Raw genomic sequence first — 16,778 nt, 5'->3', positions numbered from 1 at the left:
AATCTAACGAGTATGTTCTATATACGTCCTTCATAACTCATACTGACGAGTCTGTCCTATATACGTCCTTCATAACTCATACGGACGATATACGTCTGTAATATATACGTCTTCATAACTTATACTGACGAGACTGTCCTATTGATTTCCTCCATAACTTATACTGACGAGTCTGTCCTATATACATCCTTCATAACTCATACTGACAAGTCTGTCCTAAACACGTAAATCATAACTCAAACTGACGAGTATGTCCTATATACGTCTTTCATAACTCATATTGACGAGTCTGTCCTATATACGTCCTTCATAACTCAATCTAACGAGTATGTCCTATATACGTCTTTCATAACTCATATTGACGAGTCTGTCCTATATACGTCCATCATAACTCATACGGAGGAGTCTGTCATTTAAAAGTCTATATATAATACATGCTGACGAATCTGTCCTATATACGTCCTTCATAACTCTTTCTGACGAGACTGTCCTACATACGTCCTGCATAACTCATACGGACGAGTCTGTCCTATGTTTGTCCATCAAAACTCATAATGTCGAGTTTGTCCTATATACGTCCTTCATAACTCATACTGAGGAGTTTGTCCTAAATAAATATATACATAACTCATGCTGACGAGTCTGTCCTATATACGTCCATCATAACTCAATCTGACGGGTCGATGCTACATAATTACATACTCATACGAATAAGCCTGTCCTATATACGTCTTCATAACTTATACTGACGAGACTGTCCTATTGATTTCCTTCATAACTTATACTGAAGAGTCTGTCCTATATACGTCCATCATAACTCATACTGAGGAACCTGTCCAATATACGTCCATCATAACTCATACTGAGGAGTCTGTCCTATATTCGTCCTTCATAACTCATACTGAGGAATCTGTCCTATATTCGTCCTTCATAATTCAATCTAACGAGTCTGTCCTATATACGTCCATCATAACTCATACCGAGGAGTCTGTCCAATATACGTCCATCATAACTCATACTGAGGAGTCTGTCCTATATTCGTCCTTCATAACACATATTGAGGAATCTGTCCTATATTCGTCCTTCATAACTCAATATAACGAGTATGTTCTATATACGTCCATCATAGCTCATACTGACAAGTCTGTCCGATTTTTTCCTTCATAACTTATACTGACGAGACTGTCCTATTGATTTCCTCCATAACTTATACTGACGAGTCTGTCCTATATACGTCCTTCATAACTCAATCTAACGAGTATGTTCTATATACGTCCTTCATAACTCATACTGACGAGTCTGTCCTAAACACGTAAATCATAACTCAAACTGACGAGTATGTCCTATATACGTCTTTCATAACTCATATTGACGAGTCTGACCTACATACGTCCTTCATAACTCAATCTAACGAGTATGTCCTATATACGTCTTTCATAACTCATATTGACGAGTCTGTCCTATATACATCCATCATAACTCATACGGAGGAGTCTGTCATTTAAAAGTCTATATATAATACATGCTGACGAATCTGTCCTATATACGTCCTTCATAACTCTTTCTGACGAGACTGTCCTACATACGTCCTGCATAACTCATACGGACTAGTCTGTCCTATGTTTGTCCATGAAAACTCATAATGTCGAGTTTGTCCTATATACGTCCTTCATAACTCATACTGAGGAGTCTGTCCTAAATAAATATATACATAACTCATACGAATAAGCCTGTCCTATATGCGTCCTTCATAACTCATACTGCGGAATCTGTCCTATATTCGTCCTTCATAACTCAATCTAACGAGTCTGTCCTATATACGTCCATCATAACTCATACCGAGGAGTCTCTCCAATATACGTCCATCATAACTCATACTGAGGAGTCTGTCCTATATTCGTCCTTCATAACTCATACTGAGGAATCTGTCCTATTTTCGTCCTTCATAACTCAATATAACGAGTATGTTCTATATACGTCCATCATAACTCATACTGACGAGTCTGTCCTATTTACGTCCATCATATCTCAATCTAACAAATATGTTCTATATACGTCCATCATAACTCATACTGACGAGTCTGTCCTATATGAATATATACATAACTCATACTGACGAGTCTGTCCTATATACGTCCATCTTAACTCAATCTGACGGGTCGATGCTACATAATTACATCGTAACTCATACGAATAAGCCTGTCCTATATGCGTCTTTCATAACTCATACGGGCGAGTCTGTAATATATACGTCTTCATAACTTATACTGACGAGACTGTCCTATTGATTTCCTTCATAACTTATACTGACGAGTCTGTCCTATATACGTCCATCATAACTCATACCGACCTATATACGTCTTCATAATTTATACTGACGAGACTGTCCTACATTCGTCCTTCATAGCTTATAATGACGAGTCTATCCTATATAAACATATACATAACTCATAGTGATCTCTATATACTCATACTAAGAGTGTCCATCATCACTCATATATACGTCCTATATACATCATAACTCAATCTAACGAGTATGTTCTATATACGTCCATCATAACTCATACTGACGAGACTGTCCTATATGAATATATACATAACTCATAGTGACGTGTCTGTCCTATATAAGCCCTTCAAAACTCATACGGAGGAGTCTGTCCTATATATGTCCATCATAACTCATTCTGAGGAGTCTGTCCTATAAAAGTCCATCATCACTCATACTGACGAGTGTACCCTATATACGTCCATCATAACTCATACGGAGGAGTCTGTCCTATAAAAATCCATCATCGCTAATACTGACGAGTCTACCCTATATACGTCCTTCATAACTCAATCTAACGAGTATGTTCTATATACGTCCGTCATAACTCATACGGGACGAGTCTGTCCTATATACATCCTTCATAACTCATACTGACAAGTCTGTCCTAAACACGTAAATCATAACTCATTCTGACGAGTGTACCCTATATACGTCCTTCATAACTCAATCTAACGAGTATGTTCTATATACGTCCTTCATACTCATACTGACGATTCTGTCTTATATACGTCCTTCATGACTCAAACTGACGATTATGTCCTATATACGTCTATCATAACTCATGTTGACAAGTCTGTCCTATATACGTCCATCATAACTCATACTGAGGAGACTGTCCTATAAAAGTCCATCATAACTCATACTGACGAGTCTGTCCTATTTACGTCCATCATATCTCAATCTAACGAGTATGTTCTATATACGTCCATCATAACTCATACTGACGAGTCTGTCCTATATGAATATATACATAACTCATACTGACGAGTCTGTCCTATATACGTCCATCTATATACGTCGATGCTACATAATTACATCGTAACTCATACGAATAAGCCTGTCCTATATGCGTCCTTCATAACTCATACGGGCGAGTCTGTAATATATACGTCTTCATAACTTATACTGACGAGACTGTCCTATTGATTTCCTTCATAACTTATACTGACGAGTCTGTCCTATATACGTCCATCATAACTCAATCTAACGAGTTTGTTCTATATACGTCCTTCTTAACTCATACTGACGAGTCTGTCCTATATACGTCCATCATAACTCAATCTAACGAGTATGTTCTATATACGTCCATCATAACTCATACTTACGAGTCTGTCCTATATGAATATATACATAACTCAATCTAACGAGTATGTTCTATATACGTCCGTCATAACTCATACTGACGAGTCTGTCCTATATACGTCCTTCATAACTCATACGACGAGTCTGTCCTATATACGTCTTCATAACTTATAACTCTGTCCTATTGATTTCCTCCATAACTTATACTGACGAGTCTGTCCTATATACATCCTTCATAACTCATACTGACAAGTCTGTCCTAAACACGTAAATCATAACTCAAACTGACGAGTATGTCCTATATACGTCTTTCATAACTCATATTGACGCGTCTGTCCTATATACGTCCTTCATAACTCAATCTAACGAGTATGTCCTATATACGTCCATCATAACTCATATGGAGGAGTCTGTCCTATAAAAATCCATCATCGCTAATACTGACGAGTCTACCCTATATACGTCCTTCATAACTCAATCTAACGAGTATGTTCTATATACGTCCGTCATAACTCATACTGACGAGTCTGTCCTATATACGTCCTTCATAACTCATACGGACGACTCTGTAATATATACGTCTTCATAACTTATACTGACGAGACTGTCCTATTGATTTCCTCCATAACTTATACTGACGAGTCTGTCCTATATACATCCTTCATAACTCATACTGACAAGTCTGTCCTAAACACGTAAATCATAACTCAAACTGACGAGTATGTCCTATATACGTCTTTCATAACTCATATTGACGCGTCAGTCCTATATACGTCCTTCATAACTCAATCTAACGAGTATGTCCTATGTTTGTCCATCAAAACTCATAATGTTGAGTTTGTCCTATATACGTCCTTCATAACTCATACTGAGGAGTCTGTCCTTAATAAATATATACATAACTCATGCTGACGAGTCTATCCTATATACATCCATCATAACTCAATCTGACGGGTCGATCCTACATAATTACATCGTAACTCATACGAATAAGCCTGTCCTATATACGTCTTCATAACTTATACAGACGAGAATGTCCTATTGATTTCCTTCATAACTTATACTGACGAGTCTGTCCTATATACGTCCATCATAACTCATACCGAGGAGTCTGTCCAATATACGTCCATCATAACTCATATTGAGGAGTCTGTCCTATATTCGTCCTTCATAACTCAATCTAACGAGTCTGTCCTATATACGTCCATCATAACTCATACCGAGGAGTCTGTCCAATATACGTCCATCATAACTCATACTGAGGAGTCTGTCCTATATTCGCCCTTCATAACTCATACTGAGGAATCTGTCATATTCGTCCTTCATAACTCAATATAACGAGTATGTCCAATATTCGTCCTTATACGTCCATCATATACGCTCATACTCATACTGAGTCTGTCCTATATTCGTCCATAACTTATACTCATACGTCCTGTCCTATTGATTTCCTCCATAACTTATACTGACGAGTCTGTCCTATATACGTCCTTCATAGCTCATACTGACGAGTCTGTCCTATATACGTCCATCAAAACTCATACGGATGAGTCTGTCCTATATACGTACATCATAACTCATACTGACGAGTCTGTCCTATAAACGTTCATCATAACTGATTCTGACGAGTGTACCCTATATACGTCCTTCATAACTCAATCTAACGAGTATGTTCTATATACGTCCTTCATAACTCATACTGACGAGTCTGTCCTAAACACGTAAATCATAACTCAAACTGACGAGTATGTCCTATATACGTCTTTCATAACTCATATTGACGAGTCTGTCCTAGATACGTCCTTCATAACTCAATCTAACGAGTCTGTCCTATATACGTCCTTCATAACTCAATCTAATGAGTATGTTCTATATACGTCCATCATAACTCAATCTAACGAGTTTGTTCTATATACGTCCTTCATAACTCATAATGACGAGTCTATCCTATATACGTCCATCATAACTCATTCTGACGAGTCTGTCCTATATACGTCCATCATAACTCATTCTGACGAGTCTGTCCTATATAACGTCATCATAACTGATACTGACGAGAGTGTACCCTATATACGTCCTTCATAACTCAATACTAACGAGTATGTTCTATATACGTCCTTCATAACTCATACTGACAAGTCTGTCCTAAACACGTAAATCATAACTCAAACTGACGAGTATGTCCTATATACGTCTTTCATAACTCATATTGACGAGTCTGTCCTATATACGTCCTTCATAACTCAATCTAACGAGTCTGTCCTATATACGTCATAACTCAATCTAATGAGTATGTTCTATATACGTCCATCATAACTCATACTGACGAGTCTGTCCTATATTCGTCCTTCATAACTCAATCTAATGAGTATGTTCTATATACGTCCATCATAACTCATACTGACGAGTCTGTCCTATATACGTCCGTCATAACTCATACTGACGAGTCTGTCCTATATACGTCCTTCATAACTCATACGGACGACTCTGTAATATATACGTCTTCATAACTTATACTGACGAGACTGTCCTATTGATTTCCTCCATAACTTATACTGACGAGTCTGTCCTATATACGTCCTTCATAACTCAGACAGACAAGTCTGTCCTAAACACGTAAATCATAACTCAAACTGACGAGTATGTCCTATATACGTCTTTCATAACTCATATTGACGCGTCTGTCCTATATACGTCCTTCATAACACAATCTAACGAGTATGTCCTATATACGTCCATCATAACTCATACGGAGGAGTCTGTCATTTAAAAGTCTATATATAATACATGCTGACGAATCTGTCCTATATACGTCCTTCATAACTCTTTCTGACGAGACTGTCCTACATACGTCCTGCATAACTCATACGGACGAGTCTACGTTTGTCCATCAAAACTCATAATGTCGAGTTTGTCCTATATACGTCCTTCATAACTCATACTGAGGAGTCTGTCCTAAATAAATATATACATAACTCATGCTGACGAGTCTGTCCTATATACGTCCATCATAACTCAATCTGACGGGTCTATCCTACATAATTACATCGTAACTCATACGAATAAGCCTGTCCTATATGCGTCCTTCATAACTCATACTGAGGAATCTGTCCTATATTCGTCCTTCATAACTCAATCTAACGAGTCTGTCCTATATACGTCCATCATAACTCATACCGAGGAGTCTGTCCAATATACGTCCATCATAACTCATACTGAGGAGTCTGTCCTATATTCGTCCTTCATAACTCATACTGAGGAATCTGTCCTATATTCGTCCTTCATAACTCAATATAACGAGTATGTTCTATATACGTCCATCATAACTCATACTGACGAGTCTGTCCTATTTACGTCCATCATATCTCAATCTAACAAATATGTTCTATATACGTCCATCATAACTCATACTGACGAGTCTGTCCTATATGAATATATACATAACTCATACTGACGAGTCTGTCCTATATACGTCCATCTTAACTCAATCTGACGGGTCGATGCTACATAATTACATCGTAACTCATACGAATAAGCCTGTCCTATATTCGTCCATCAAAACTCATACGGATGAGTCTGTCCTATATACGTACATCATAACTCGTACTGACGAGTCTGTCCTATAAACGTTCATCGTAACTGATTCTGATGAGTGTACCCTATATACGTCCTTCATAACTCAATCTAACGAGTATGTTCTATATACGTCCTTCATAACTCATTCTGACGAGTCTGTCCTAAACACGTAAATCATAACTCAAACTGACGAGTATGTCCTATATACGTCTTTCATAACTCATATTGACGAGTCTGTCCCACATACGTCCTTCATAACTCAATCTAACGAGTCTGTCCTATATACGTCCTTCATAACTCAATCTAATGAGTATGTTCTATATACGTCCATCATAACTCATACTGACGAGTCTGTCCTATATTCGTCCTTCATAACTCAATATAATGAGTATGTTCTATATACGTCCATCATAACTCATACTGACGAGTCTGTCGTATATACGTCCATCATAACTCATACGGATGAGTCTGTCCTATAAAAATCCATCATCGCTAATATTGATGATTATGTCCTATATACGTCCTTCATAACTCATTCTGACGAATCTGTCCTATTTATTTACTTCATAACTTATTCTGATGAGACTGTCCTATATACGTTCTATATAACTCATACGGATGAGTCTGTCCTATATTCGTCCATCAAAACTCATACTGACGAGTCTGTCCTATATACGTACATCACAACTCGTAATAACGAGTCTCTCCTATAAACGTCCATCGTAACTCATTCTGACGAGTGTACCCTATATACGTCCTTCATAACTCAATCTAACGAGTATGTTCTATATACGTCCTTCATAACTCATACTGACGAGTCTGTCTTATATACGTCCTTCATAACTCAAACTGACGATTATGTCCTATATACGTCCATCATAACTCATACTGTCGAGTCTGTCCTATATGAATATATACATAACTCATAGTGACGTGTCTGTCCTATATAAGTCCTTCAAAACTCATATTGACGAGTCTGTCCTATATACGTCCTTCATAACTCATACGGAGGAATCTGTCCTATATACGTCCATCATAACTCATACTGAGGAGTCTGTCCTATATTCGTCCTTCATAACTCATACTGAGGAATCTGTCCTATATTCGTCCATCATAACTCAATATAACAAGTATGTTCTATATACGTCCATCATAGCTCATACTGACAAGTCTGTCCGATTTTTTCCTTCATAACTTATACTGACGAGACTGTCCTATTGATTTCCTCCATAACTTATACTGACGAGTCTGTCCTATATACGTCCTTCATAACTCATACTGACGAGTCTGTCCTATATTCGTCCATCAAAACTCATACGGATGAGTCTGTCCTATATACGTACATCATAACTCGTACTGACGAGTCTGTCCTATAAACGTTCATCGTAACTCATTCTGATGAGTGTACCCTATATACGTCCTTCATAACTCAATCTAACGAGTATGTTCTATATACGTCCTTCATAACTCATACTGACGAGTCTGTCCTAAACACGTAAATCATAACTCAAACTGACGAGTATGTCCTACATACGTCCTTCATAACTCAATCTAACGAGTCTGTCCTATATACGTCCTTCATAACTCAATCTAATGAGTATGTTCTATATACGTCCATCATAACTCATACGGATGAGTCTGTCCTATAAAAATCCATCATCGCTAATACTGATGATTATGTCCTATATTCGTCCATCAAAACTCATACTGACGAGTCTGTCCTATATACGTACATCACAACTCGTAATAACGAGTCTCTCCTATAAACGTCCATCGTAACTCATTCTGACGAGTGTACCCTATATACGTCCTTCATAACTCAATCTAACGAGTCTGTCCTATATTCGTCCTTCATAACTCACACTGAGGAATCTGTCCTATATTCGTCCTTCATAACTCAATATAACAAGTATGTCCTATATACGTCCATCATAACTCATACTGTCGAGTCTGTCCGATTTTTTCCTTCATAACTTATACTGACGAGACTGTCCTATTGATTTCCTCCATAACTTATACTGACGAGTCTGTCCTTTATACGTCCTTCATAACTCATACTGACGAGTCTGTCCTATATTCGTCCATCAAAACTCATACGGATGAGTCTGTCCTATATACGTACATCATAACTCGTACTGACGAGTCTGTCCTATAAACGTTCATCGTAACTGATTCTGATGAGTGTACCCTATATACGTCCTTCATAACTCAATCTAACGAGTATGTTCTATATACGTCCTTCATAACTCATTCTGACGAGTCTGTCCTAAACACGTAAATCATAACTCAAACTGACGAGTATGTCCTATATACGTCTTTCATAACTCATATTGACGAGTCTGTCCTACATACGTCCTTCATAACTCAATCTAACGAGTCTGTCCTATATACGTCCTTCATAACTCAATCTAATGAGTATGTTCTATATACGTCCATCATAACTCATACTGACGAGTCTGTCCTATATTCGTCCTTCATAACTCAATCTAATGAGTATGTTCTATATACGTCCATCATAACTCATACTGACGAGTCTGTCCTATATACATCCATCATAACTCATACGGATGAGTCTGTCCTATAAAAATCCATCATCGCTAATACTGATGATTATGTCCTATATACGTCCTTCATAACTCATTCTGACGAATCTGTCCTATTTATTTACTTCATAACTTATTCTGACGACACTGTCCTATATACGTTCTATATAACTCATACGGATGAGTCTGTCCTTTATTCGTCCATCAAAACTCATACTGACGAGTCTGTCCTATATACGTACATCACAACTCGTAATAACGAGTCTCTCCTATAAACGTCCATCGTAACTCATTCTGACGAGTGTACCCTATATACGTCCTTCATAACTCAATCTAACGAGTATGTTCTATATACGTCCTTCATAACTCATACTGACGAGTCTGTCTTATATACGTCCTTCATAACTCAAACTGACGATTATGTCCTATATACGTCCATCATAACTCATACTGTCGAGTCTGTCCTATATGAATATATACATAACTCATAGTGACGTGTCTGTCCTATATACGTCCTTCATAACTCATACGGAGGAATCTGTCCTATATACGTCCATCATAACTCATACGGAGGAGTCTGTCCTATAAAGTCCATCATCACTCATACTGACGAGTGTACCCTATATACGTCCATCAAAACTCAATCTAACGAGTATGTTCTATATACGTCCATCATAACTCATATGGAGGAGTCTGTCCTATATACGTCCATCATAACTCATACTGAGGAGTCTGTCCTATGAAAGTCCATCATCACTCATACTGACGAGTGTACCCTATATACGTCCATCAAAACTCAATCTAACGAGTATGTTCTATATACGTCCATCATAACTCATATGGAGGAGTCTGTCCTATATACGTGCATCATAACTCATACGGAGGAGTCTGTCCTATGAAAGTCCATCATCACTCATACTGACGAGTGTACCCTATATACGTCCATCAAAACTCAATCTAACGAGTATGTTCTATATACGTCCATCATAACTCATATGGAGGAGTCTGTCCTATATACGTCCATCATAACTCATACTGAGGAGTCTGTCCTATGAAAGTCCATCATCACTCATACTGACGAGTGTACCCTATATACGTCCATCATAACTCAATCTAACGAGTATTTTCTATATACGTCCATCATAACTCATACGGAGGAATCTGTCCTATATACGTCCATCAGAAATCATACGGAGGAGTCTGTCCTATAAAAATCCATCAACGCTAATACTGACGAGTGTACCCTATATACGTCCTTCATAACTCAATCTAACGAGTATGTTCTATATACGTCCGTCATAACTTATACTGTCGAGTCTGTCCTATATACGTCCATCATGACTCATACTGACGAGTCTGTCCTATATACGTCCATCATAACTCATAATGTCGAGTTTGTCCTATATACGTCCTTCATAACTCATACTGAGGAGTCTGTCCTAAATAAATATATACATAACTCATGCTGACGAGTCTGTCCTATATACGTCCATCATAACTCAATCTGACGGGTCGATCCTACATAATTACATCGTAACTCATACGAATAAGCCTGTCCTATATACGTCTTCATAACTTATACTGACGAGACTGTCCTATTGATTTCCTTCATAACTTATACTGACGACTCTGTCCTATATACGTCCATCATAACTCATACCGAGGAGTCTGTCCAATATACGTCCATCAGAACTCATACTGAGGAGTCTGTCCTATATTCGTCCTTCATAACTCACACTGAGGAATCTGTCCTATATTCGTCCTTCATAACTCAATCTAACGAGTCTGTCCTATATACGTCCATCATAACTCATACCGAGGAGTCTGTCCAATATACGTCCATCATAACTCATACTGAGGAGTCTGTCCTATATTCGTCCTTCATAACTCTTACTGAGGAATCTGTCCTATATTCGTCCTTCATAACTCAATATAACGAGTATGTTCTATATACGTCCATCATAGATCATACTGACAAGTCTGTCCGATTTTTTCCTTAATAACTTATACTGACGAGACTGTCCTATTGATTTCCTCCATAACTTATACTGACGAGTCTGTCCTATATACGTCCTTCATAACTCATACTGACGAGTCTGTCCTATATTCGTCCATCAAAACTCATACTGACGAGTCTGTCCTATATACGTACATCATAACTCGTACTGACGAGTCTGTCCTATAAACGTTCATCGTAACTGATTCTGATGAGTGTACCCTATATACGTCCTTCATAATTCAATCTAACGAGTATGTTCTATATACGTCCTTCATAACTCATACTAACGAGTCTGTCCTAAACACGTAAATCATAACTCAAACTGACGAGTATGTCCTATATACGTCTTTCATAACTCATATTGACGAGTCTGTCCTACATACGTCCTTCATAACTCAATCTAACGAGTCTGTCCTATATACGTCCTTCATAACTCAATCTAATGAGTATGTTCTATATACGTCCATCATAACTCATACTGACGAGTCTGTCCTATATACGTCCTTCATAACTCAATCTAATGAGTATGTTCTATATACGTCCATCATAACTCATACTGATGATTATGTCCTATATACGTCCTTCATAACTCATTCTGACGAATCTGTCCTATTTATTTACTTCATAACTTATTCTGACGAGACTGTCCTATTTATTTACTTCATAACTTATTCTGACGAGACTGTCCTATATACGTTCTATATAACTCATACGGATGAGTCTGTCCTATATTCGTCCATCAAAACTCATACTGACGAGTCTGTCCTATATACGTACATCACAACTCGTAATAACGAGTCTCTCCTATAAACGTCCATCGTAACTCATTCTGACGAGTGTACCCTATATACGTCCTTCATACCTCAATCTAACGAGTATGTTCTATATACGTCCTTCATAACTCATACTGACGAGTCTGTCTTATATACGTCCTTCATAACTCAAACTGACGATTATGTCCTATATACGTCCATCATAACTCATACTGTCGAGTCTGTCCTATATGAATATATACATAACTCATATTGACGAGTCTGTCCTATATACGTCCATCATAACTCAATCTGACGGGTCGATCCTACATAATTACATCGTAACTCATACGAATAAGCCTGTCCTATATACGTCTTCATAACTTATACTGACGAGACTGTCCTATTGATTTCCTTCATAACTTATACTGACGACTCTGTCCTATATACGTCCATCATAACTCATACCGAGGAGTCTGTCCAATATACGTCCATCATAACTCATACTGAGGAGTCTGTCCTATATTCGTCCTTCATAACTCATACTGAGGAATCTGTCCTATATTCGTCCTTCATAACTCAATCTAACGAGTCTGTCCTATATACGTCCATCATAACTCATACCGAGGAGTCTGTCCAATATACGTCCATCATAACTCATACTGAGGAGTCTGTCCTATATTCGTCCTTCATAACTCTTACTGAGGAATCTGTCCTATATTCGTCCTTCATAACTCAATATAACGAGTATGTTCTATATACGTCCATCATAGATCATACTGACAAGTCTGTCCGATTTTTTCCTTAATAACTTATACTGACGAGACTGTCCTATTGATTTCCTCCATAACTTATACTGACGAGTCTGTCCTATATACGTCCTTCATAACTCATACTGACGAGTCTGTCCTATATTCGTCCATCAAAACTCATACTGACGAGTCTGTCCTATATACGTACATCATAACTCGTACTGACGAGTCTGTCCTATAAACGTTCATCGTAACTGATTCTGATGAGTGTACCCTATATACGTCCTTCATAACTCAATCTAACGAGTATGTTCTATATACGTCCTTCATAACTCATACTAACGAGTCTGTCCTAAACACGTAAATCATAACTCAAACTGACGAGTATGTCCTATATACGTCTTTCATAACTCATATTGACGAGTCTGTCCTACATACGTCCTTCATAACTCAATCTAACGAGTCTGTCCTATATACGTCCTTCATAACTCAATCTAATGAGTATGTTCTATATACGTCCATCATAACTCATACTGGCGAGTCTGTCCTATATTCATCCTTCATAACTCAATCTAATGAGTATGTTCTATATACGTCCATCATAACTCATACTGATGATTATGTCCTATATACGTCCTTCATAACTCATTCTGACGAATCTGTCCTATTTATTTACTTCATAACTTATTCTGACGAGACTGTCCTATATACGTTCTATATAACTCATACGGATGAGTCTGTCCTATATTCGTCCATCAAAACTCATACTGACGAGTCTGTCCTATATACGTACATCACAACTCGTAATAACGAGTCTCTCCTATAAACGTCCATCGTAACTCATTCTGACGAGTGTACCCTATATACGTCCTTCATACCTCAATCTAACGAGTATGTTCTATATACGTCCTTCATAACTCATACTGACGAGTCTGTCCTATATACGTCCTTCATAACTCAAACTGACGATTATGTCCTATATACGTCCATCATAACTCATACTGTCGAGTCTGTCCTATATGAATATATACATAACTCATAGTGACGAGTCTGTCCTATATACGTCCTTCATAACTCATACGGAGGAATCTGTCCTATATACGTCCATCATAACTCATACGGAGGATATAAAGTCCATCATCACTCATACTGACGAGTGTACCCTATATACGTCCATCAAAACTCAATCTAACGAGTATGTTCTATATACGTCCATCATAACTCATACCGAGGAGTCTGTCCAATATACGTCCATCATAACTCATACTGAGGAGTCTGTCCTATATTCGTCCTTCATAACTCTTACTGAGGAATCTGTCCTATATTCGTCCTTCATAACTCAATATAACGAGTATGTTCTATATACGTCCATCATAGATCATACTGACAAGTCTGTCCGATTTTTTCCTTCATAACTTATACTGACGAGACTGTCCTATATACGTCCTTCATAACTCATACTGACGAGTCTGTCCTATATTCGTCCATCAAAACTCATACTGACGAGTCTGTCCTATATACGTACATCATAACTCGTACTGACGAGTCTGTCCTATAAACGTTCATCGTAACTGATTCTGATGAGTGTACCCTATATACGTCCTTCATAACTCAATCTAACGAGTATGTTCTATATACGTCCTTCATAACTCATACTGACGAGTCTGTCCTAAACACGTAAATCATAACTCAAACTGACGAGTATGTCCTATATACGTCTTTCATAACTCATATTGACGTGTCTGTCCTACATACGTCCTTCATAACTCAATCTAACGAGTGTGTCCTATATACGTCCTTCATAACTCAATCTAATGAGTATGTTCTATATACGTCCATCATAACTCATACTGACGAGTCTGTCCTATATTCGTCCTTCATAACTCAATCTAATGAGTATGTTCTATACACGTCCATCATAACTCATACTGATGATTATGTCCTATATACGTCCTTCATAACTCATTCTGACGAATCTGTCCTATTTATTTACTTCATAACTTATTCTGACGAGACTGTCCTATATACGTTCTATATAACTCATACGGATGAGTCTGTCCTATATTCGTCCATCAAAACTCATACTGACGAGTCTGTCCTATATACGTACATCACAACTCGTAATAACGAGTCTCTCCTATAAACGTCCATCGTAACTCATTCTGACGAGTGTACCCTATATACGTCCTTCATAACTCAATCTAACGAGTATGTTCTATATACGTCCTTCATAACTCATACTGACGAGTATGTTCTATATACGTCCTTCATAACTCATACTGACGACTCTGTCCTAAACACGTAAATCATAACTCAAACTGACGAGTATGTCCTATATACGTCTTTCATAACTCATATTGACGTGTCTGTCCTACATACGTCCTTCATAACTCAATCTAACGAGTCTGTCCTATATACGTCCTTCATAACTCAATCTAATGAGTATGTTCTATATACGTCCATCATAACTCATACTGACGAGTCTGTCCTATATTCGTCCTTCATAACTCAATCTAATGAGTATGTTCTATATACGTCCATCATAACTCATACTGATGATTATGTCCTATATACGTCCTTCATAACTCATTCTGACGAATCTGTCCTATTTATTTACTTCATAACTTATTCTGACGAGACTGTCCTATATACGTTCTATATAACTCATACGGATGAGTCTGTCCTATATTCGTCCATCAAAACTCATACTGACGAGTCTGTCCTATATACGTACATCACAACTCGTAATAACGAGTCTCTCCTATAAACGTCCATCGTAACTCATTCTGACGAGTGTACCCTATATACGTCCTTCATAACTCAATCTAACGAGTATGTTCTATATACGTCCTTCATAACTCATACTGACGAGTCTGTCCTATATTCGTCCATCAAAACTCATACTGACGAGTCTGTCCTATATACGTACATCATAACTCGTACTGACGAGTCTGTCCTATAAACGTTCATCGTAACTGATTCTGATGAGTGTACCCTATATACGTCCTTCATAACTCAATCTAACGAGTATGTTCTATATACGTCCTTCATAACTCATACTGACGAGTCTGTCCTAAACACGTAAATCATAACTCAAACTGACGAGTATGTCCTATATACGTCTTTCATAACTCATATTGACGAGTCTGTCCTACATACGTCCTTCATAACTCAATCTAACGAGTCTGTCCTATATACGTCCTTCATAACTCAATCTAATGAGTATGTTCTATATACGTCCATCATAACTCATACTGACGAGTCTGTCCTATATTCGTCCTTCATAACTCAATCTAATGAGTATGTTCTATATACGTCCATCATAACTCATACTGATGATTATGTCCTATATACGTCCTTCATAACTCATTCTGACGAATCTGTCCTATTTATTTACTTCATAACTTATTCTGACGAGACTGTCCTATATACGTTCTATATAACTCATACGGATGAGTCTGTCCTATATTCGTCCATCAAAACTCATACTGACGAGTCTGTCCTATATACGTACATCACAACTCG

The 16,778-nt window shown here is 37.7% G+C and overlaps 1 protein-coding gene across 1 annotated transcript in view; it reads left to right on the top strand.

The window, feature by feature from the left end:
• Positions 1 to 16,497, top strand: part of LOC132563699 (uncharacterized) — a gene marked incomplete at its 3' end in the record, with an annotated part of 36,059 nt that extends 19,562 nt beyond the window's left edge. The window contains exons 2-4 of the mRNA XM_060228451.1: positions 14,956 to 15,093; positions 15,580 to 15,690; positions 16,399 to 16,497. Of these exons, the coding sequence (XP_060084434.1) occupies positions 14,956 to 15,093; positions 15,580 to 15,690; positions 16,399 to 16,497 (348 nt within the window). The remainder of the gene's footprint in view (positions 1 to 14,955; positions 15,094 to 15,579; positions 15,691 to 16,398) is intronic.
• Positions 16,498 to 16,778: the final 281 nt, after the last annotated feature.

Source organism: Ylistrum balloti, unplaced genomic scaffold (genome assembly GCF_031769215.1).
Source record: "Ylistrum balloti isolate Yb309-2 unplaced genomic scaffold, AGI_CSIRO_Ybal_v1 Utg371826, whole genome shotgun sequence".
Classification (NCBI taxonomy): domain Eukaryota; kingdom Metazoa; phylum Mollusca; class Bivalvia; order Pectinida; family Pectinidae; genus Ylistrum; species Ylistrum balloti.
This window is presented reverse-complemented; position numbering and strand designations above follow the sequence as displayed.